The sequence below is a fragment of the Pithys albifrons genome, chromosome 19 (genome assembly GCF_047495875.1).
Source record: "Pithys albifrons albifrons isolate INPA30051 chromosome 19, PitAlb_v1, whole genome shotgun sequence".
In the NCBI taxonomy this organism is placed as follows: domain Eukaryota; kingdom Metazoa; phylum Chordata; class Aves; order Passeriformes; family Thamnophilidae; genus Pithys; species Pithys albifrons.
This window is the reverse complement of record NC_092476.1, coordinates 7235396-7257604: the sequence shown is the minus strand read 5'-3', so window position 1 is coordinate 7257604 and position 22209 is coordinate 7235396. Positions and strand designations below refer to the sequence as shown.

Here is a 22209-nt window from a genome sequence, read left to right as displayed (position 1 = left end):
ACATTTGACTTGGCAAGAAAAAGGGGTTTAATCAATAAAAGACAGGCTGCCTTCTCTTTTCATCTTTATTTAGGAAAATATAAATCAAAACCTCTAGATCCTTCAAACCCAGCAATTTTAAGGTCTCTTAAACTTAGTTGTGTCAAGGAAGAAAGTCAAGTGGTGGTTGTCAGGGAAGTGCAAATATTTATTTTAGAGGACAAATCAATCATCTCCTCAGACAGTAGCTCCTGAAAGCCTGAAGAGGCAGGTGCTACTGAAAATAGGGACTCTTTGTTCTTGTTTCTTTGTTGGTCAGTCCAAGTGAGTGTTTTGCCAGGAATGTTCCTGTGTGGCAGCTGAGTCAGGGCACCCAAATTCACAACCCCCACCCACCCAGGGCTGATGAACTTTGTGCTAATTAACTTTACTTTGTGCTAATGTCTCTTTCCTCTTTCGTCTAATCTGCCAACAATGAGCTGCTCAACTCCAGATTTAGAGACTTCTCCTTTTCCCAACTTCTCTAGGCCTGGCATTATAAAAGGACCAGTATAACCCAAGTGTATCCTTTCCTTAGCCACCCTTTCAAACAAACAACAAGTCTTCCCAGAGCTATTTTCAGTGATGACATACAGTGTTTTCATGGACAACTCACAGTGACATCCTGACTCACAGTCCCCAAGTGTTTCCCTGCTCAGTGACTTTGCTGTTTGCAACAGCAAAAAGTATGTAGCAAACCCATGTCCTAATTTACTTATAACATATTTGATGCAAATGGCAGTGCAAAGACCAGCATATGGCTGGTCTCAGAACTGTCAGGATGTGCTGCTTCCCATCTGCTCCTGCCTCTCCTTAAAGTATTTCCTCTGCTCCAGTATGGCTTGTTCCAGCAGGGGCACATTCATCCCCTCCACACAGGTCAATATTCGTGCTTTTACCACAGGACTGGAGGTTTCTGTAGAAAGAAAAACAGACAGAGCAGCTTGGAGACAGAGAAGTTCCCTGAGGCAGCATATGGCTCCAGCTGGGCAAAGAACCACAGCCTGGGAACTCCCAGGAGACTGGGCTGGCCACTGGCCACCAATGGGAGCAGCAGGCCTGGGAGCAGGTTAATTCAGTGATGTGTTTTCCCTCTGCCCTGATGGCTCTAAAATGCTGGTGACTGTCACTGTGCTCTCCTTGCACCAGGGAACAATGCCAGTGCCTGCCATGCAGCATCTGTCTCCTTTGTGCCTGGATGGTTTTCATGTCTAAAAAGCAGCAGGAATGGTTCTAAGCTCCCTTCTGTGCTCATTTCTAAGTTCATCCCCTGTACAGACTAGAGGACAAAACAAAGCTGGGCTTAGAAGAGGCTCAAAGCTGACTGTAACCAACAGTTCATCAGTGGCATTCAAATGGTAACATGGAGTTGCACAGAAGGGGCCAAATCTTGGTGACACAGCCACCATCTCAGCCTGCTCCCCTCCCACCCCTGCAAAATGGGTCCAACTCACTCCTAGGCTGTGATGACCAAAATAATGCCTTTCTAAAGGACTTTTGCAGCAGTGGTTTGGCAGGTCACTCTCCAGCTGCCACGTGCAGAGTGGCTTTCCACATGCCACCAAGGATTTCAGTGGCACAAATGTGAATGCTTGTTATCAGGTGTGGCCAAGACAACATTTGGATTTGCTTCAGCATCTCAGCCCAGCTCAGATGAACTCCCCAAACAAGCAGCTGGAGCACAGGGCACCCCAGGAAAGGACAGCAAGGTGCCCTGCGTGACAGAGCCTGCCTGAATTCCTCACGTGTTTGAGGACAGGGAGAACAATTAGAGCCTTTCAAGATGGCAAAGACCAACCCAGAAAGCTTGCAATGAGGTGTTGCTGCAATCAGCCACATTGGCATCGACAACTATTGGTGTGTTGGATGCCTAGTGATGCCAAAAGGCTTTAGCACAGGTTTCACAAGCCCAGCAGTGCTGCTGAGGTGCTTCTTGTCTCTAACAAAATCTGTGCCAGAGCACCAGATTCTCACCAAGATAAAGGTGGCTCCTCTCATGGTCAGCAGGGACAGACAGGCTGCTCCATGAATCACGTGCTTGTGTGACCCGAAACAGCTGCACAACATGAGCTGCCCTGACCCACACTGCCCTCAGTGACCCATGGAGAGCAGCAAAGGGCAGCAAAGGGAGAGCAGCTGCTTCCTGGAGCATTTACCTTCCCTGTATTCAGCCTCTCCCAGCACCATGTAGAAAGATCCCAGCTGGGCTTGAAATGGCTCCACGAACTTGGTGTCGACACAGACCTGGTGCTGAGCTGAGCTGTGCTGGGCAGTGAGAACGGCTTCAGAGCGGGCCAGGTCGTAGCAGCACAACCTGGGAGTGATTGATTTGGGAAGCTCAGTGGTGCAGAAATACAGTTACAAACCAAGGGAGGGGACTCAGCCAGTGAAGGAAAGGCCTGGCCCACAAGGAGAATGGGGCACCCTTCTCACCTGCCAAATGTCCTCAGTGCCTCCCCTTCAGGGACTGAGCTGTTGATCTCCCATGGGAAGTAATAGACACCAGCACTTGGCAGCATCTCACACAACTGCTGGGCCTGCAGTAAAGCAAAATATCTGAGTTCATGCTGATCTAAATTAAAAATGACACTGCCCCAAAACTCCTTCTTTGCCCAGGTTCCACCATCCAGGGGGCTGCAGGAGCTTCACAGCTTCCCTGTTGAGTCCTATTTGCAGCTCAGTGCACGTGTCAAGCCCTGGGCATCCTGGCATAAAGAGGTATTGCCTACCCCCTCACAACCCAGCATGAACAACAGGCAGCCCACCAGATCCTCCAGGTCTCCCCCGGCAGGCTGGGAAAAGCAAAGAAGTGGGAAAATGGTGATGGAGAAATTCAGAGAGTGTGAGGGACTGAGATGCAACAATAGCCTCAGCTGCTGGGGTGATGTGTTACCATGCAGCAAGATTTAAGGAATGAACCTGAACTTGTTCTATTTGTGCATGATAAGAAAGTCTGTCAGTGTCTGATCCTGCAGCTGGAGAACTTGGACACAAGCCAGGCTGGTTTCATCAGCAGTCTAGTAGGGCTTAGGAGACAGCAATGAGTGAGAAGGATTCACTCAGGTGAGACCTCCGCCTCCTGTGGTGGAGCAGGACTGGCACAGGCAGGTCAGCCACGGCACAAAGCACACAGAAAAGCAGGGATGCAAAGCAGCTTTGACAGGATTTTAATTCTGCACAGACAATGCCATAGCCAGGCTGTGTCTGTGCCCAAAATTAAGTTTCTTTTGGCATCATTTTCCCTCCAAACTCCCTTGCAGGCTGCCTGTGTTTGGAGTGCTTCCATGCTCTATTTACTTTTATCTCTGGCTTCTCACCTCACTGCGGGGCGAGAGCTGCACCCCAAGAGCTGCACAATGGCCCAGGCCATTCAGATAAGCGGGGCCACCCCAGGGGGTTGGAGGACCCCCAGTACTGATTATGGAGCAGCAGGGACACTGAGTTGGCACACGCCCTGAGGCTTTAATGCTCTGTATCCCGGGCCCACCCCACGTGTTGCTCACGGAGCTGCAACCTTGCAAAACGCCGCACGGAGGACTCCGTGGGTGGCTGCTGAAACCAGGGTGATCTTGGCTCACCCCGACTCTGCACATGCCTCACTGTGTCTGGCTGCCCCATGCCAGGCTGTGCACACACCCACGCCGGGCTGCAAAACCCCCTAGTGCGATCCCAACCTGGAGAAAGACCCACCACCCTGCTCTCTGCAGCTCCTCCTAAACCTGAACACTGAAAAAGCAGCGTCAATTCCGCACCTCCAAAAGGGGCAAAGGCTGTTCTGTACGGCTCCGGTTTTGCTCCCGACTCACGCTTTGCAGCAGGGTGGGATCAGCCAGGGATGCAAGATGCTCGGGGTGCATTTAAATCACGTTTTAGCGTATAGAATCGTTCGGGTTGCGTAAGCTGTACCCCGAACGCCACACACCCCCTGTGCCCACACAATGCGCTATTTAATGCCCGTGCTACCTCCCCCGCAGCACGCCAAAGATACATTTATGGCAGCCCCGGCCCCAAGCGCAGCACTTTACACGCGAATCCAGAGCGCTACCCAAGGCCGCGTTTAACGCGTGACCGAACGCGCCCCGCTAAGGCATTTAACGAGCCATTTATTTAATTAATTCTGCAGTGCCGATGCCGCCTGCCACGTGCGCATTCCCCGTGCTGTCCCACGCACACCGCACCGCATCCCAGCCCCGGCCGCGGTCCGTGTTAGCGCCCACTGAGCCGCCGCTCACCCTCCAGCCCCGCCGCCCGTGGGAACCGCACCCACGTGGTCGCGGCCCACGTGGCGTCGCGGGAGTGACGTCACGCGGGGGCGGGGCCGGCGGAGCGGGGCCGGAATCGGGGCCGGGGTCGGAATTGGGATTGGGATCGGGAACGGGACTGGGAGTGGGACTGGGAGTGGCACCGGCACCGGCACCGGCACCGGCACCGGCACCGGCACCGGCACCGAGCGGAGCCGCCGCCGCGATGGCGATGAACGCGGACCTGCGGAGGGAACGCGCCGCCGCCACCTTCCAGCCCGAGCTGCTCACACACATCCTGGACGGCGGCCCCGAGCGCACCCGGCGCCGCAAGGAGATCGGTGAGGGACGGCCCGGCACCGTGTCCGGGCTGCGGGGGCCGTGAGGAGGGGGAACACAGCCCCGGTGGGGGACTGGGGAGGAGGGTTTAGGAGAAGGAGGCGGCGGGGGTGGGGAGGGGAGAGGCTGTGGGGTGAGGGAGACCAAGAGGGGACCCCCATTGAGGGGGAGTAATGGTGGTAATGGGGGGTTACCCCCGGGAAGGTGAGGAGGGACGGAGAGGTCAGGAGGGGGAGACACGGGGGGGGGGGGGGGGGCGTGGGGAGAGAGGGAGTGCAGAGGAGGTTTTGGGGAGAGGGGAGACCCCAGGGAGAGGGGAGAGCTGTAAGGACAGGGTTTGCAGGCAGAGTGTCAGCCTAAAGGAAGGGCTGACAGGAACAGGAGTTCTCTAATGTGTTAGGAACAGGACCTGCTTTACGCCCCTGGTCTCCCTGGCCTGCCCTTTCCAGAGAGGCTTTGGGCTGACCCTGGTAGGGCAACGTCCTTTTGTTCTGTTTTCCCTTCCTCCGGAGAGCAAGAGGCAGCTTCCCACGGACATTTCTCTCGGGCCCTCCCCCTCTTGTTTCCTTCCTGCCACGCTCTTGCCCAACAGTACAAGTGTCACCTGTTTGTCACCCACCACTGTTGCCGCCATGCGCTAGTGAGGACTGCACACACCAATGTGATGTAAAGCAAATCCCAAGTTTATTCAAAACCACAGGTATTTATCACCTTAACTGACCCCGCCCCAGGTACGGATGTCCGCTTCCATAGGTCAAGGCTGGAAACATGTCCTTTTAAGGTGAAAACGAAACCTGTAAGGTGGTCACTCAGATCCACCTGAATTAGAGGCTGCAACATCTCCCCCTTTTCTTTCAAAGAACAAGGTGAAAATACAAACAACATAACACAGAACTAACACAACAACTTGCTATAAATTACAATCAGTGCAAAACAAGAAAACTTTTCTCACGTGAGACTTTATGGTCCTTCTGTGTGGTCGTCACCACACTGACCATGGTAAACAGAACAACAATTTTAATAAATAGTGTCTGAGTGCAGTGATCTCAAGGGTTAGCTTCAGTCCAGCTGAGCTAATTCCCTATGCCACTTCACAAGAGCAATTCTCAGTTTTACGCGGCCGTCGTAGACTGAGAAAAGCCTTGAGATTCAGTCACTTCAGGCACTTTGTGAACTTTTTTTGAACAGTGAAATTAACCTTTGGTCAGAAGTTAGACCTTTTCTTAACCAGTCACAGATTCATGTGTCAGCATTGCCCGTCAAGTGAGCTGTGGATCCCGTGCCATCTGCAGGGCCAACAGGCATGTTGTTCCCTGCAGATTTGGCTGGGCCTTTTCGGATCCAGGGCTTTACCCATTTTGCTGGTATCCACTCACTGCCTTGATCTGAAGATACACAAGCGTATCCACGGCCCCACGTTATCAGCTGAAACGGACCTTTCCATATGTTCAAGGCAGGTTGATAGACTGCAACTTGAACATCTGAGGCTGAGAAATTGCGCAAATTTTCTGAGAAATGTGAAAAAATTGGGGGATCATTAGTCTCCCTTGGGTTTAACCAATTTAGAACATAACAAGCTTTCATCAGTACATTTTGTGGGCTACGCATCTCCATTTCCCCCTCTCTTTTTAGAACTGACACCATGCGTTTTAAATCTTGGTGGTGGCGTTCAATGATTGCTTGTCCGCCAGAGTTATGGGGGATGCCAGTGACATGATTAATCTGCCACTGATTAAAAAAGTGACACATATTTTGCCTTTATATGCTGGAGCATTATCTGTTTTGATAATGTCAGGCTTACCCAATGCAGCAAAAGCACTGAGCCAATGTTTGATGCATGCTTTGGCAGCAGTGGAGACGTCAGCAGTGGCCCACATTGCTTTAGAGCAAGTGTCAACTGATACATGAACGTACCTTAAATGTCCAAAAGATACAATTTCAGTGACATCAGTTTGCCAAATTTTCCGAGCTTCTAACCCTCGTGGGTTAACTCCTCCAGACTGAATGGGTGCTATTTTGGCACAGTCAGGGCAGGAAGCAATAATAGCCCTGGCTTGTGATCGTGACAAAGAAAATTCATTTTGTATGGCTTTAGCTGATTGGTGGAAAAAGGAATGTGACCGGGTAGCTTGTTCAAAAGGAGTTAGTGTTGTGACTGCAGCAGCAGAAACAGCTTGATCAATGAATGCATTACCTTGAACAAGTATGCCTTCCCCATCCGAGTGACTGCGTATGTGAGTACACCAGAAGGGGTGCTGACGATGTACAACTAAATTCCACAATGTGATGAACAAGGATTGCAGTTTTGAATTTGAAACGTACCCTAATAAGGAACGGGAAATTCTAGTAACAATTCCTACTACATACAGAGAATCAATAACAAGGTTAACAGGCTGATAAGAGAAATGCTGAAATACCAAAATTACAGCTTTTAGCTCTAAATGTTGCACAGACTCGTGTGCTTGCTCAATCACTAAGTCCCACTGACCATTTTTCTGTGTGGCATAGCCATATTTACCTGTTTTACTGCTGGCATCTGTAAACAATGTAATAGCTCCAGGAATGGGGTCCCACACTCGCAGAAGTCGCTCTTCAATTATTAGGGAGGTGTCAAAAAGAGGACACTTTGGATAATGGTTATCTATGGTGACACCATTCACTGCAAGCGCAAAAGTTACAGATTGCAGTGACCATTCTGCAACCAGATCAAGAGATTTTAATGGTAATACAATTTTGTCTGGTTCTCGTCCCGAGATGGTCCTCAACCTTTTGCGAGCCTTTATTAGCATAGAGCCAATAACTTCAAATCTAGGGTTAATGGTATTTCTTAACCGGGCAGAGCAAAAAACCCATTCCAGAACTTGTAGTTCTTTTGATGTTTGAGCTATTAGTACAGCCACTTCTATCTGTTTGTTGTAAACAAATAGACAAATAGGCAACAGTGGGTCATAGCGATATGCCATGGTAGAACTAATTTTGCGCTCAATTTTAGCAATGGTTTGTTTTACCTCTGGCGTTTCTGTTCTTGGTTCAGTGGGGTCTGTTGTATTGTGTAGCAAGGAGAATAATGGTGCCAAGTCCTCATTTGTGATGCCGCAATAGGTACGGAGCCACTGAAGGTCTCCAACCAGCTTTTGCACAGATTGGACATTAGTGATTTTGGAGTTTAGCTGCAATTTTTGCGGCCGAACTCGGGTCTCAGTAATCACCATACCCAAATAGTTCCAAGGAGCGCATCTTTGAATTTTTTCAGGTGCTACAATGAGGCCATATTCTTTTAGATCATTAACCAAAGTTTGCTCCTTTTCCTCAGATAATGGCTGAGGACTTGCGATCATTATATCATCCATGAAGTGGTACACAATACAATCCAAATTATTTTGTCTCCAAGATTTCAGTGCAATATCAACAAACCATTGGCAAATCGTAGGGGAATTTTTCATGCCCTGAGGTAATACTACCCAATGATAACGTTTTGCTGGTGCCTCTCTGTTAATTGTTGGCACTGAGAAGGCAAATTTTTCATAATCATCTGGATGTAAAGGAATTGTGAAGAAACAATCCCTTAGATCCAAAACCAGCAAATACCATTCCTTGGGCAGCATAACAGGGGATGGCATTCCAGGTTGAAGTGCTCCCATGGACTCCATGCGGTCATTGACGGCCCTCAGATCTTGGAGCAGCCGCCATTTGCCTGATTTCTTTTGAATTGTGAAGATAGGAGTGTTCCAGGGACTGGTGGAGGGCTCAATATGCCCAGCATCTAATTGTTCTTGGACCAGGACCTTTAAGTGGTGCAGCTTCTCTTCAGGGAGCGGCCACTGGGGGACCCAGATAGGGCTTTCATCTTTCCATTTTAATTTTAATAAAGGGCGAGAGCTGCTTTCAGTGGCCGCTACCCAAAATTTGTAGTCAGCTGCATTCCCCATTGTGAAAGCGCATCCCTTCCCAAAAGACATAGGGAGGTTTGCAGTACATATGGACGTACCACAGCCCTGTTTCCTTCACCATCAACTATTGTAACAAATGCAGAACTAATTTTGGCAACTGACTGACCACCAATTCCTGCTACAGTTGAATCAGTTAACTCTAATGGCCACTGTATAGGCCAATTTTCTAAAGGTAAGATAGTAACATCAGAACCTGTGTCAATCATCATATTAACATTAGATAACATGATACCTCTTGGGCCGGTTATTGTGACAACTCTACACGGCCTTTCTGCTGACACCTGTTGTACAAACATAACATTAGGAACATCTGTAGAATCCACATTTCCCATCCTGTTCCCAAACTGTTCTGCACCTGCAGTGCAGGGAACGAAAGGAATCAACTGAGCGATCTTGCTCCCTTTGGGAATAGTAACAGGAGGGGCAAAAACCTTTATCAGGATGTCAATCACTCCATTGTAGTCAACATCTATACACTTAGGCAACACAAATATGCCCATACGAGAAGCTGAGCATTGTCCTATTAATAATGCAGCTAGACCATTTCCTAAGGGACCCTTGTGGTCACTGGGAATGGCATGAACCACGTCATTAGTTATTGTGATTGCACTGGTGGTTGCCAAGTCGAGGCTGGCATGGCTTGTGGTTGTGGTTGCCATGTGGGGGAGGCAGCCTGGCTCGGGATTCCATGGGGTATTTGAGTGGCCGCGCCCCATGGCCCGCGGCCCTTCCGGTTTCCCGAAGGCTCAGGCCCGCTCCCCGTATTTTCCAGAGGAGTGCCATCCTTTCTAAATTTAGAATAACAATCCTGTGCCCTGTGACCAAGCCTGTCACAACGAATACATTTTCCGGTAAAGCTTTGAGTTCTGCTATATTTTGATTGTGCTGGACAACATTTTGTTGTATGTCCCCTTTTTCCACAATTAAAGCAACCTCCAGGGTCCTTTTCCCCTTTTTTTTCGGGTGGATTGTTTGCTAAGGGCTGTGGCTAGGGCAGAGGCATGTAGCTTTGCTTTTTCCTCCTCTTCTACCCAGGGCAACCTGGCACAGGCTTCAATTAACTGTACCAAAGTAGCTGTAGCTGGTAGAGAGGCTATGAGCTGTTTGCATTGAGGATTGGCATTATTAATTACCAGATCTTTTAATAATACTGGTTTCATTTCAGAGGTAAGATTTGGAGCCACATCTAGGGCTTCTTTTACTTTATCTACAAATTCCATAAATGTTTGTCCAGGTTTCTGCATTATTTGCATATAGGGTAGAGAAGGTTTTCCCTTCTTAGGCAGATTAGAGAATGTGGTCAAAGCAGCATTCTTTGACTGTTGCAAAATACGCATATGTATTGCAGCTTGTGTTTGTGGGTCTTCATAAGCTCCTGATCCCATTAGCTGGTCTAAAGATGCTAATCTTAAGGGATGTCCAGTTTCTAAGTGTATATTTTTTGCCTGTTCCTCCGTTAACTGCTCTTTCCATTTTTGTAAAAATAACATATAAGCAGTAGGAGGTAGGATAAACTCCATTAAAGCCTTCGTGTCTGCTGGGACTAGGTTATTGTATTTTATGAAGGCTGTGATTTGGTTTTTTACCAAGGCATTGTCATAGCCATATTGAAGGACTATATTGTGTATTTTTTGTGCAATTTTCCAATCAAGTGGCTCCCATTTTAAGCCTTGTGTAGTGTTAATCACAGGCGCAGAAACCAGGGGTTGCAGGGAAGGTGAGGGTGTACCTACTTCTGCAGCTATGGATACTAACTCTTTGTACCTTTGCTGGGTATTAAATGTGAGGTCGCGAGGTAGCTCTGTTACATCGCGGTCCCCGGCTTCCCCCACCCTGTTCCAAATAGAGGCTTTTTTCTGCGCCGTTGTTGAAGACTGCAGGTGCCAGTTTTCTGGCGCGGGGATGGTCCCTTCCAGCGCTGGAGAACTTGGGTCTTGCGCGCCCGGCGCCGTGGGCGCTGTGGGCGGCGCACGGTGGATGGGACGCGCTTCGCTGGCTCCGCTCCACTGGGGTGGGGCCCCTCCCCTCTCCCTGACGTAGTCGAACCACGCAGGGGGTGGTGGGGATGGCGCGGGACCCGGTCCGCCCCAGGTGAGGGCGAATTCGGAGCCGACCCCGGCCCCTGCAGGCTGCGGAGGACCCACACCTGGCGCATGCGCCGTGATTGGCAGGCAGTGGGGAGGGGGGTCGGGCGGTCCTGGCGCCTCGTTGCTGAATGCGCGCGCAGCCTCTTTGTTTGGCTCAGCCGCGTGGTGACTTTTCGCGGGCTTTGCGAGCACGTGGTCTCCTTGTTTTCCTGGCCACGCGGTTATGCCGGGCGGCTGTAGCCCTGCTGGAACGTCTGCCGCGGCAGCCTCCTGCCGCAACGGAGCGACTCCGGCGTACCCGTGGGGCGGCGGGGAGCGCAGCGGCGGGGCGACCCCAGCCCCGAGGTACCCGCAGGGCATTGGCGGCGTCGGCGGCGGCGGAGCCGGCGCCGAAGGTGGATGGACAGGGGGAGAGAAACTCCCTGGGGTTTGTCCCCCCCTCCACATGTCTCTCTCGGCTGAGGGCATTCCCCATCGCGCCTTCTCGGAGTTAGGATTTAAATAAAACTCACTCACGGTTTGGTTTCCTGCGGCGTGTCTCGTGGGGTTCCAAGGTTGCTGCTGAGGTCCGGCCGCTTCTACAGCGGCAGCCGGTGGTCTCATTCGCTGTGCACAGGCTGTTTCTTGGTAGTTGCAAGGCGGTGCAAAGACGACTTCTTGGCTTTTTGCGGTGACGAACGGCGTGGAAAAGCTTTGATCCCATGGGTGCTGTGGTCTTGCCGGGTTTTCCGGAGCGGGAGCGGGCGGTGCCGCGTCTGGGTACCGCGGCGGTTGTCCGACGGACGGCACGGGCGGCACGGGTGGAGAGGGGTACCGCGGCAGCATTTCTGCGAGCGGCGGTGCCCACGGCGGTGCAGAAGGATGTTCAGGGGAAAAATCGCCTTGCAAAAGCTGACTGTTTTCCGTCCTCTCCGGTAGATCGAGGTTTTTACGGGCTCGTTCTACTGCTAACAGCATTTTCTTTACAGCTGCATATGACGGAATGAGCGGCAAAAATTCTTCGGGTGCAGTTTGCGCTGAATTCCACAAATCTGCCCCAATTTTTTCCCATAATTCTATGGAAAGCATGGAATTGGCATCTGTTAAGTGCCCTTGCCTGAAGCACCATTCCAAAATATTTTGTAATGCCTGTCTTTCAATGTCCGTTTTTGTTACACGAGCTAGTTTCTCAAATTTATCAAGCAATAAGTTCGTTTTAGTCGAGTTGGAATTTCCCATGTTTCTTTAACTCACCGGTTCGAAGGTCGTGGTTCCTTCAGTCCACGTTATTTCAGCAGCTCTCAGGGCCACTACACAAAACTCCCAAGTTTAAGGGAGACAGAAGCTCTCAGGGGCTTCTCCACAAAGCACCCAAAAAAACTGGGGCATAGCAGCTCTCAGGGGCTACTTCTTAAGGCTCTAGGCAGGCCTGCAGGTGGGTTTCATGTTCTGAGACACGTTGGGGTCCACCATTTGTTGCCGCCATGCGCTAGTGAGGACTGCACACACCAATGTGATGTAAAGCAAATCCCAAGTTTATTCAAAACCACAGGTATTTATCACCTTAACTGACCCCGCCCCAGGTACGGATGTCCGCTTCCATAGGTCAAGGCTGGAAACATGTCCTTTTAAGGTGAAAACGAAACCTGTAAGGTGGTCACTCAGATCCACCTGAATTAGAGGCTGCAACACACCACTGTCGTGGTATGAGAGATTAATGAACTCGCTCCATTCTCTTCCCTAGGGTGGGACTGTCAGGGGCTGGTGTTGTGTAACTTGAGTGCCAAAGCAGGGGCCACGGGAGGTCTGTGGTCTCAGGGGACTTTGGTTTCCAGCTGGCACAGTGGGAATAATGGCTGTGCCCTTCTGCAGGGAGTTCCATGAGGATCAGAGTTCACCAGGCTGAGGGGCAGCAGCCTGAGCCTCTGAGGCTGTTGCTGGGGAACCTGCAGCTCTTACATCACTGAATTGCCCTCCTGCCAAGTCCAGAGTGCTCTGAACTTAACATGGGATTTATGTGTAAAATCAGAGTGCCACGAGTTGCTCTCTCAGAGAGCTTTGACTTCTTTCTGATTTCATTAAATTTTATTTTGAATTTTCTGGTGCCTCTGCAGGTAAAACTCTGGGTCATTTCACACTCACTTTTGCGGTTTGTGGAAATTCAGTTTGTTTTCCTCTTCTGTTCTGTCCCCAGAGGCCTTAGTTCTTAATGACCCCGACTTCCAGCACGAGGATCTGAACTTCCTGTCCCGCAGCCAGCGCTATGAACAAGCCATCAGGAAGAGCTCCCTGATGGTGATGAAGTTAAGGGAATATGGAATTGCAGACCCTGAAGAGATCTTCTGGTTTAAAAGGTACCTAGATCCAGAGTTTGCTTCTTGTGTGTACTGTGATCATCCCCAAGGACATTAGAGCTGTGCTCTTTCCCTATGTTTGCTGTCCAAGGGAAGCTCATGACCTGTACAAAAGCCCACTGAAGTCTTGAATTTCAGATAAAATCTTGATTTCATGAATGAATTTCATTAACATTTTCATAGATTATTGACTAGAAATGCACCCTTTACCCATTACACCCTATTTCTTATATGTGGTGCAGAAAGTAGAAAGTGGGACTTGTAGCCTGATTCTTTTTCTCCCCAGAGAAACAAAAATACCCTGAAATGTTTTCAATCGGAATAGATCTGATGAGTTTGCAGTTTCTAATGAAACATCTTAAAGCTGATTACTTCACTTTGCACTTGGACCTAATAAAGTAACATTGCAGGCATACTTGAAAATGTTCCAAGATGGCTTAGAAGTTCTTGTTTGTCACTGCCTGTCCTGTCTCCCTCCAAGCTCCTGGTGCTACAGTGGTTCACTTTGACCCAGAGGCTTTTTGTTGTATCTGACCTTTGGTTTATCTGATAGTATGACCCTTGGATTAGGTTAATAAAAATAGGACTGTCTTTACATCTGATTTCATTCCTTCTAGAAGGGATCAGAACCAAGTTCCTGATATTGATGTATTTTCCCCCTCATTCTGATTTAATCAAACAGAAACTGTTAAGAGATTACACAGAAGTCTGTGGTAACACCACAGATACATCCTCTGGCACAGGATTTAATGAACCACAAGCCCCCTCTTGCTGTTTTTTTAGCAAATCTGGCACGGGCCTCAGGGCATAAATATTGGGAATAGGTAGTTGAAATCATCCACTGTGGTTTTAATTTCCCAGTAATTGGTCCACACTGACCTGTGGCATGAAAGTTCTCTAAAGTAAATGTTTCTTGTTATTGTTGCCCACCAATACCAACTTTCAAGCCAGCAGGTTCAGTGACAGTATTGGCTTATTAAAGTGCTGCATGGTAAAAGTTAATGATTAATTTATTTCCTGCACAAGGATTATTGGAAGTGACAGAGAAGTTTCTTCATTTATTTGTATGGAGAAAATTCAGAGAACTCTCTCCAATCTACCAGCTGGCAAATTTCAGTGGAATTTACAATGTAAATGATGTCTGTTGGTAGCATTGCTGACAATATTATATGAAAATAGAATTTTCAGAAGTAGTCAAATGAGATATTTTACTTTTGTATTTCCACAAACTGGGAGTCAGCAATTCTTAACTTTAAATGGATGAAATCATAATATTTCATGTAGATACCAAATAATACCTTTATATTTCATATGATAGGAATAGTCAGGTGTGACTAGTCAGAACTCATGATCCAAAATCAACTGAAATAATGAGGAAGATTTACTTTTTTCAGAGTAAATTCTAATTGCAGGCACTCAGGATTTTAAAATATAAATGTAATTACTTTAGACTGACTGCTGTTACTATTTTTTAACCACATTTATTCTACATAAACATGTAGAATAACATACAATAACATGAAACAGAATGAAGAGCAGTACATAAACTTGCCTACAAGTGCAGTGTTGGCTTTAAGAACTACACACTTACTACTGATTTGGCTTCTTTAATGTCTGGCGTTGGCCAGGGAGGATGTGGTCTTACTGCTGCTTAATAAATGAAAGAAATTAAAGGATTATTTTTTCATCCTTTGATTTCATTTGCATTTTAACATCTGTCCCCACTTTCTCACCTGCTGAGTGTCAAATATTTTTTAAACTCAATGAACTCCACCCAGCTGGCAAAATGAAGTTTATTTCTGTCACAGATGGAAACATCCTAATTGGTGGTAACTAGAAGGAACTTCATTAGTAAAAGCTGACCTGGAGAAACTGTATTTGGGTTCATTCACTTTTCCAAATTGGAAAATTGAGTGGGTGTGGTGTTGCAACATGCCTTGAATGAAGTTTATGAAACAGATTGAAGTCCTTGATTCAGATGCCAAGTTGTGATTGACCATCAGATTTCTACATATGGAAGCCTAAGAAATTTTATCAATTATCCCCAAACAGCAGGGACAGATTGACATATGCAATTTTTTAAGAATTTTGAGCTAGGTGTTTTCCTGTGGCTTTCCTGTATTCCCTGAACATCACAAAGGAGCTCTGCACATGACTCACTGACTTCACAGCTTGATTTATGAATAGGTGAGGAGAAAAGCTGCTTCTTCAGCTGCCCTGGAGATACACTTAAACAGTTGTTGCTGCTGTGACATGTCCAAGTGAATGAAGGCTCCTCCTTTCTGTTTCCAAAGAGCTTTGTTGGACTCCAAACCGTAAGAGGATCTATCAAACATATTTAGAATCCATTTTACTTGCTTCTCATGTAGTCAGTTCTTCTATGTCCTTGCTGCAGTTGCTGCTGTGATGCAGCTTTGAAGGCCAGCAGCCTAAAAGTGCCAATATTTCAGATTTCTTAGGCAGTCTAACTGCAGCAAAAATAAGTCAGCAGGAGAAATGAGAAGTGGTTCTGATGTGTGATGCTACAGAGCTCTTGGAAGAGAGTTATCTGGCCAGTTTTAATTCACCTTCAAGTTTAATTAACCTTCAGTGAGGAAAATGGGATTAAATGAAGAAGTGAAAAACATTTGGGAGAAACTGGGTCACAGAAGAGGAGAAGATCCAAGAGCTGCTGGTCACCAGGTGATCCCTGTGTTCATGAGCATTGTGTGAACATGCACTTTCCCTGTGGGAATTTGTCCTTACATCTTGTTTTGACACTAAATTAGGAGCTGATGTAGCTTTGAGGAAATAAAAGCAGAAAAGTAATAGGGGCCCTACTAATTTGGAGTGGATGAGTCTGACTTTTTTTTGATACAGCTGGAATAGGAGTTTATTCCCATAGGATTTGTCAGCTCTGAAGGCCAATAAGCACAGCTCAGACACAGCTCCTGCTCCTCCTCCACTGGGATGACCCTTTGTGCTCTTCCTTGACAGAGTTACTTCAAGAACTACAAAAAGCAGAAAAGTTTGCATGCAGACTTTGCTTGACATAAAAGATCCTGCCCTGTCATCGAGTTCTGCAACCTGAGAGTGGCTTTGCAGGTGTTTGTGCAGCTTTGGAGCCTCTGAAGATGCAGATTCTGCTTCTTCCATGCTCTGTGCACTGGGAGACAGTGACTCACCTGTCACACAGGTGCCTTCTGCTGTGTGGGTGGCATTGTTTGCTGTGAAATCTGGAAAGATCTCTATTGCCAAAGCAGGTGTTACTACACATCCATGTCCCATATTGGGATTTGGAGCTGCAGCCTCCTCATGGCACTGGTTGTGGCAGCAAATCTGACCTCAGATCGTTGGTCATTGACCAAATGGCCAGTGCCACAGTCAGTTGTGATGTTACACACTGCAGCCTTTGGAGAACAGCCCACAGGGTTAGTGGGAATGTAGAAATCCTGACTGGAAGCAGTAAGAGTTCAGAGAAAGGAAAAGAAGGGAAGAAAACATTTTGTTCTTCTTTCTCAGCTGGTACCTCTTCTGTTTGCCCTGAGTAGTGAGGAAAACAGGATTCTCTCTTGTCACTCAGGTTGTTAAGAGGCAGGTTAAGGGTATCCCACATATTCAGTGTGGAGTATGCAGAGATGAGCAGTTTCTGCTGTAATGCAGCTTTCAGCTTAGTTAATGCAAGAAGCTGATAAAATGCTGCATGTTCAGTTAGTGAAACACCAAGACCTGACACAGGGGTGTTAAAGCACCCGCTTGTAAAATGTCTGTTGTCTTAGTCCTGTCAGAGGAGGTGCTATTTAAGCACAAGGAATCTTGCACTTGTGATTAAACTTACTCATAGGCAGTGAAAGTTGCTGGTGTGACCCTTAAGATTCTTGTTTTTTCTGAAGCATTACCTTCAGGGAAGCATTGTCTGATGAGACTTGTGCTGACAGCAAAGCATGTCCTGCAGCTTTTTCACAAGTTGCTTCAGTGGCTTCTGAAAATAGGCAGACAAAGGTTCAAGCTCTTCCCAACTGCCCAGAAATTGGGTGTTTTGAAGTCAGCCCTCTGTTTCTCCCTGTAGATTTGTCCCTTTGGCCCCAAGGAGCAGGTGCTCAATAGCTGAGCTGCAGGCAGGGAGGAGGTAAAGGTGCTGCTGTTGCTATTTGAGTCATGGGCTAAAAGAATAACCCACTTAGGAAACCACAAAAATATTGTCTTGCTGGCCTTGCAGCATTTTAAAGCCCTTGGTCACCCTGAAAACATCAGCTTTGCAGAGATGTGCTGCTGTAGGCAATAGAATATTTTCTGGTAAGAGAACTGTCTGCCTCTGTTCCAAGAACTTGAGTCACTTGTAGCTGCACTCACACCAGCTTGAAGCACAATTAATACATTCCTCACTAGCATTAGATTACTTGATTGCAGTGCTTTGGTCCTGGAAAAATCAGAGGGGACGATGCTGTGGAGTCTTGTACTGCACAGCTTTTCCACAGTGACACTTCTGAGACATTTGTGTTGTGGAGCTTGTTTTAATTGGGAATGTACTTTGCCTGCCATCGTGGCTACTAAATAGTTAGAGTTTTCTGTCATGAAATACCTTCTGTTTTGATGAAGCACACCTAAAATGTTGGATTTTCCTTTCTATTCCCTCCAGCACTAGACTGGTAATGGTAATTTTAATTGAAGGTGAGTTCCTGATCTCACAACTGACAGAAGCAGCTGCAGGTAATACAGAGCCTTTCTGAAAAGCACTTGGTCACCTAAGAAGCCTTTTCTTTTTCAATACATACTGCTCCTAGCTCATAGGAACCTAGTTGTAGGGTACCAGCAGCAGTGAGATTATTCTCACCAAGCCTGAGAAATGGGGGAGAAAATAATTTATTTGGTTTTCATGTCCTTTTAAGTTCCCCATAGATCTTTGTAGAATATTTTTCCAGTTATGTAGCAACAGCAGGGTCCATGGGGTGAAGAAAATGCCTGAAAGAAACATTTATTTCCCCATTAGCATTGTTTCTAATGCCTCCATATTTGGAGGTTGTTTGTGTGACAAAAAAAAGAAAAAGATTGAAATAGGTCAAGAGATTATTTTTCTTTTGCTACAGTTGGAGAAAAGTCTTTCAGGTTCACAATCACAGTAAGACTGAGATCCAGATCCCTCTATTTCTCTCCTGTAGAGCATGCTTGGGCAATGTGCCTGAACCTCTGGGTCTCCACTTCAGCATGTTTCAAAAAACCATAGAGACCCAAACGACTGCTGCTCAGAAGGAGAAGTGGCTGCCCCTGGTCCGTGGAGTCAAGATAATTGGCACCTACGCCCAAACCGAGTTGGGACATGGTTAGTTCCCTTCAGGGATCAATGGGTAACCTCTTTTCTCTAACTCCAGTGTGTAAATTGATGATGTTCCCTGGGTAGAAGGGGAAAGGTGAAATGGTTTGGTTAATGGTTGATGTTTCTTGCCCTGTAGCCAGCCAGCCAACCTGTGTCACAGCCTGACAATCTCAGAGTTCTTTTTGGTCTTCTCCAGAATGCACCTCTTAGCTGATCACTGTTTAGTAGTTGTTTAGGACAAGGAGATTGTTCTAAGCCCTCAGAGCCTGAATTTCACTTGAACTGGTTGGAAAGGGTCAGCCAACAGTACTGTGGTTTTGTTTCTGCCAGAATTTGGGGCACGTGTCTCTCAGAGTTGTCAGAGCGTGGCTGACCTGCAGAAACAGGTCAGAGCATTCCTTTAGGTGCAGTGGAGCACGGTGAGACTGCAGTTTGGTTTGAAAGTCAGGTATGCTTTGCCCCAGGCACTTTTCTTCCAGATGCTACTCCATTGCAGCTGTACAGCTTCACAGAAAGGTCTTGGCTATAAAGAAAAACCATCTTATTCCTGCTATTGTTGAAAACTTTCACTGCTTCAAATGGAAGAACTTTTAATGGATCGGAAGACAGTCTTTTAGCCCAGAACCTGGAATTTTGGCTGTTAAATAGCAGCAAGAATGGTTAACAAACCAAAGACTCCAGTGCTTGTGCTGGCATCTGAACTGGGGAAGCACAGGGTGTACAAGTCTGGACACTGCAGAGGCTGGATGGCAATGCCAGTTGCCTGGTTGTTCATTTACAGCTGCTGAAACGTTTGCAGAAGATTTAATGGAAGAAATCCTGTCCTGTGCCCCCCCTGGGGGAGATGGAGTTGGCAAACCCAGCTCAGCACTGGAAACTGAGAGAGAACTGGATGGCAGGGATCAATGCCTGCTGGCCTTGTTTGCTTTCTCACAACAGCTGCTTTAAATCGGTCACATCCACACTCAAGTGATTGTTTCTTACTTGCAATTTCCCATTACATCATTGCACTTTCCTGCCTGGTGATGGGCTGGTTTGCTGATAGTTCTCATGTCGTTTGGACACTAAATTATGGTAAGGCAAATACACTTTCTATGCTGAATAATTAAAATGCAAACATTTGGCATTCCTGATGTGAACGTTGAGTATCTGACTAGTCCTCAGTAAAGCTGCTGCAGTAATTTGTCACTGAACTTTGCTTAATTTAATCCCGATGTTTAGAAACTGATGATGGGGAAATAGACCTCTGGATTATTGAGCTGAACCCCGGCCTGGATGGGTAGTTACTCAGTTTTACCTTAGTGTCTCCCTGTGTGATATCCTGTGTTGATTTTAACCTGTTCCATAGTAAAGAAGTATCTCAAAATCAAAGTAAGAAAAAACACCGAATAGGCTGAAAAAGAAAAAAGAGGGAGCAGTGAAAACCTTGTGCTGTTTCTGTCTGGTTTATAACTATTGCTGGTAAATAAGGATTTCCTTTCCCCCACTGACTGTCAGCTGGGTGCTTCTCACAGTACTGAACTCACTTGCAATCTGGTATTTCTGGTACCCCATTAGTCCCCTGTTGGGCTTGGTCACTGTGCAGGCAAAAAGCTTAGAAAACATTGCTGCTGGGTGCATTAGATGGTTCAATTTATTTATAGGTGCCTGAGAACATGAAAGAACAGAACTGCAGCCTTAGGGGTGGAGCTGGTTCATATTAATATGTGTTGAGAGAACACAGGGTGTAATTGTTCCCACTTTGATAAGAATGGCAGACGAGTCTGAGCCAATCTCAGACCAGTTCTCTTTCCAAAATGCATATAATTTAAGTATATATATTCCTGTTAAAGACCAATTACAATATTTCATACATATACGAGTCACATATATTTTATTTTAATACTCAAATCTATCAATATTTATTAATGAACATTTAATTCTTCATATTGAAAAACTTAATAGACTGCTTACCTACCTCACCGTGGTGTTTGACAGAACTTGGAGGAAGAGTAGTTCTAATGAAACATGTTTAATTGGAGATAATTTGTGCTGGTGATTTGCAGATTGAAAAATGTTGGCTTTCTTGTCAAGTTGTTCATATTCACAACTTTGACTTACACATACAGAGCACTGTCCTTTTAAGAGAGCTTTTAAAAATAACAGAAGTTGAAGGGAGTTAAGCATTAAACATTAGTTGTGTCTGACCTTTCATTTAAAAAATATTGAAGTAAATAGTGCAGACAGTTATGATTTGCCTTAAAAATAAAAGTTCAGTGAACACCTGGCTTGTTCAGCTGAATGAACTGGGATTTCTACCAGGTTCTGCCTTCAATAAGTGGAGGAGAAGAAAAAAGCTTCCTGTGTCTGGGTGAAGGCTCCCTGCATCCAGCCAGCTCACATCTTCATCAAACTGACATTCTACCTCAGCCCATTTAACCCAGGGATGCTCTAATTTCCAAACCAGAGTGAAGGTCTGGTCTGTCTTTGCTTCGTATTAATCTCTTTTTTTTTAATCAATCATGGTGTATCAAAAATAAGTGAATGTTGCAGATGCACTTTGTGTATGATTAGAAAGAAATGCATTGCAACATATTTATTTCAGAGTAATTTCTTGTTGTTTGGGCCTGAGAAAAGGACAGTGCTCTGGCTTTCTAAGATACACTGATGAATTCTGATTTACACATGAATCATTTTTTTTTCTTTTTGTCTCTTCCTGAATCTCCACCATGAATCCTCGTGCTTGCTTCCCTCCCATAACATTCCCTTCACGCTCCCATCCCATGACAATTCTTCACAGCTTTGTTCACCGTGGACGGCCTGAGCCTCTGGACCTTCATCTGGGCATGTTCCTGCCCACCCTTCTCACCCAGGCAACCCCAGAGCAGCAGGATCGCTTCTTCATGCCTGCCTGGAACCTGGAGATCATTGGCACTTATGCCCAGACTGAAATGGGCCATGGTACAGTACATTCACTAAATGCTATTTCTAAGAATGGCTTTGTGGACAGAGCATTCCCCTGTCTGGGAAAAATGGGGTGTGTGTATCCCAGAGAGTTCACACAGGCAGCTGTGGCTGTAGGGAAAAGTGGGCAGGCTCTGAAATGTTTAACAGAGCGTTGTGCCATGTGTGCTTCCTCCTTTTCCCCCTACAGGAGGGTTTGATGTCTGTAGCTCTTTATACTGAGCACCCTGAGTGCTCCTTGTGCCATTCAAACCAGTATCATTCGTGCCCATGGCTGGAGCTGGCAGTTTGGTGGCATCTGTTCATCATCCTTTCCAGTTTGATTTCTGCTTTGCTCTAATTAATGCCCAGGACAGAGCTTTAAGGTACTGAAAGAGATGCCACAAAAAGTAAGAGTTGCTTGTCACCTTTGGACTGACCTTGGGTCAGAGAATAAGTGGATGACTTGGTTCCAATGCTCATGTTTTATGTGGAGCTTTATTCCCCCCCTTGTTCAATCCCATGTGTTCTTTTTAACTGGGCTGTGAAATGTATTAGTGTGTTTTTAATTCTGTCTCAAGTAGACTTTGTTTTTTTCTTGCTATTCCTTTGCTTTGAAGCTTTGAAATGGATTTTGATAACTCCAGCAGTATTGTGATTGCAACACTTTTAATGCAAGTTTCAAAGGGAGGATATTGTGCCTTGGGAAACCTTAATTTTGACATCTGAGAGTTGCAGATGAGAATTATTTTCTGAGAATGAGCAGGATTCACCTTTGTGCTGAAGTAGAGACTGTATGAAGCATAAAGTAACTGCAAGTCTGAGGAGAATCTCTTGCAACTAGTGAGGTTGGAAGATCCTTTACCAGCAAAGTAAGTCTGTGTTGAGCTGCCTCTGGAAGTCTGCCATAACCTCCATGCTTTGGGAACGTGGTTGCATCAAGGTGATGCCCTTTTTCATGTTGGAGCTCTTCTCCTGCTCTCTCAGTCCAGACTCTCAGGAGTGTTCACAGCTTGTCTAGTTTAA

At 46.7% G+C, this 22209-nt stretch overlaps 2 protein-coding genes across 7 annotated transcripts in view; one reads left to right on the top strand and one right to left on the bottom strand.

The window, feature by feature from the left end:
• Positions 1-47: 47 nt before the first annotated feature.
• TEN1 (TEN1 subunit of CST complex) lies at positions 48-4299 on the bottom strand. Of its 3 annotated transcripts, XM_071573958.1 has the most exons (5): positions 4251-4271; positions 3771-3863; positions 2452-2555; positions 2175-2332; positions 48-934 (listed from the first exon to the last, which is right to left on the bottom strand). In XM_071573958.1, exons 3-5 carry the CDS (start codon positions 2535-2537, stop codon positions 795-797), a joined length of 384 nt encoding a protein of 127 aa, XP_071430059.1. In that variant the 5' UTR covers positions 2538-2555; positions 3771-3863; positions 4251-4271; the 3' UTR covers positions 48-794. The 3 variants fall into 3 exon arrangements, with proteins under 3 accessions (XP_071430059.1, XP_071430058.1, XP_071430057.1); XM_071573957.1 differs by lacking the exon at positions 3771-3863 and having other exon boundaries at positions 4251-4299; XM_071573956.1 differs by lacking the exon at positions 4251-4271 and having other exon boundaries at positions 3771-4242.
• A 27-nt stretch (positions 4300-4326) lies between these two features.
• Positions 4327-22209, top strand: part of ACOX1 (acyl-CoA oxidase 1) — a 28303-nt gene continuing 10420 nt past the window's right edge. The window contains exons 1-3 of one of the 4 annotated variants that reach the window (XM_071573951.1): positions 4327-4600; positions 12809-12968; positions 18107-18267. In XM_071573951.1, the coding sequence (XP_071430052.1) occupies positions 4486-4600; positions 12809-12968; positions 18107-18267 (436 nt within the window). In that variant the 5' untranslated portion in view covers positions 4327-4485. Of the gene's footprint in view, positions 4601-10748; positions 10981-12618; positions 12729-12808; positions 12969-18106; positions 18268-21040; positions 21202-22209 lie in introns of those variants that run through there. The other 3 variants (XM_071573950.1, XM_071573952.1, XM_071573953.1) reach the window with 3 other exon arrangements.

Excerpts from the sequence above, each read along its gene's own strand:
- TEN1 (XM_071573956.1), bottom strand. The coding sequence starts at position 3,875 with ATGCACCCCGAGCATCTTGCATCCCTGGCTGATCCCACCCTGCTGCAA. Across the intron at positions 2,556-3,770 it reads AGCCTTTGCCCCTTTTGGAG|GCCCAGCAGTTGTGTGAGAT; the intron begins GTGCGGAATTGA and ends GCTTTACTGCAG. Across the intron at positions 2,333-2,451 it reads GCACTGAGGACATTTGGCAG|GTTGTGCTGCTACGACCTGG; the intron begins GTGAGAAGGGTG and ends AATCACTCCCAG.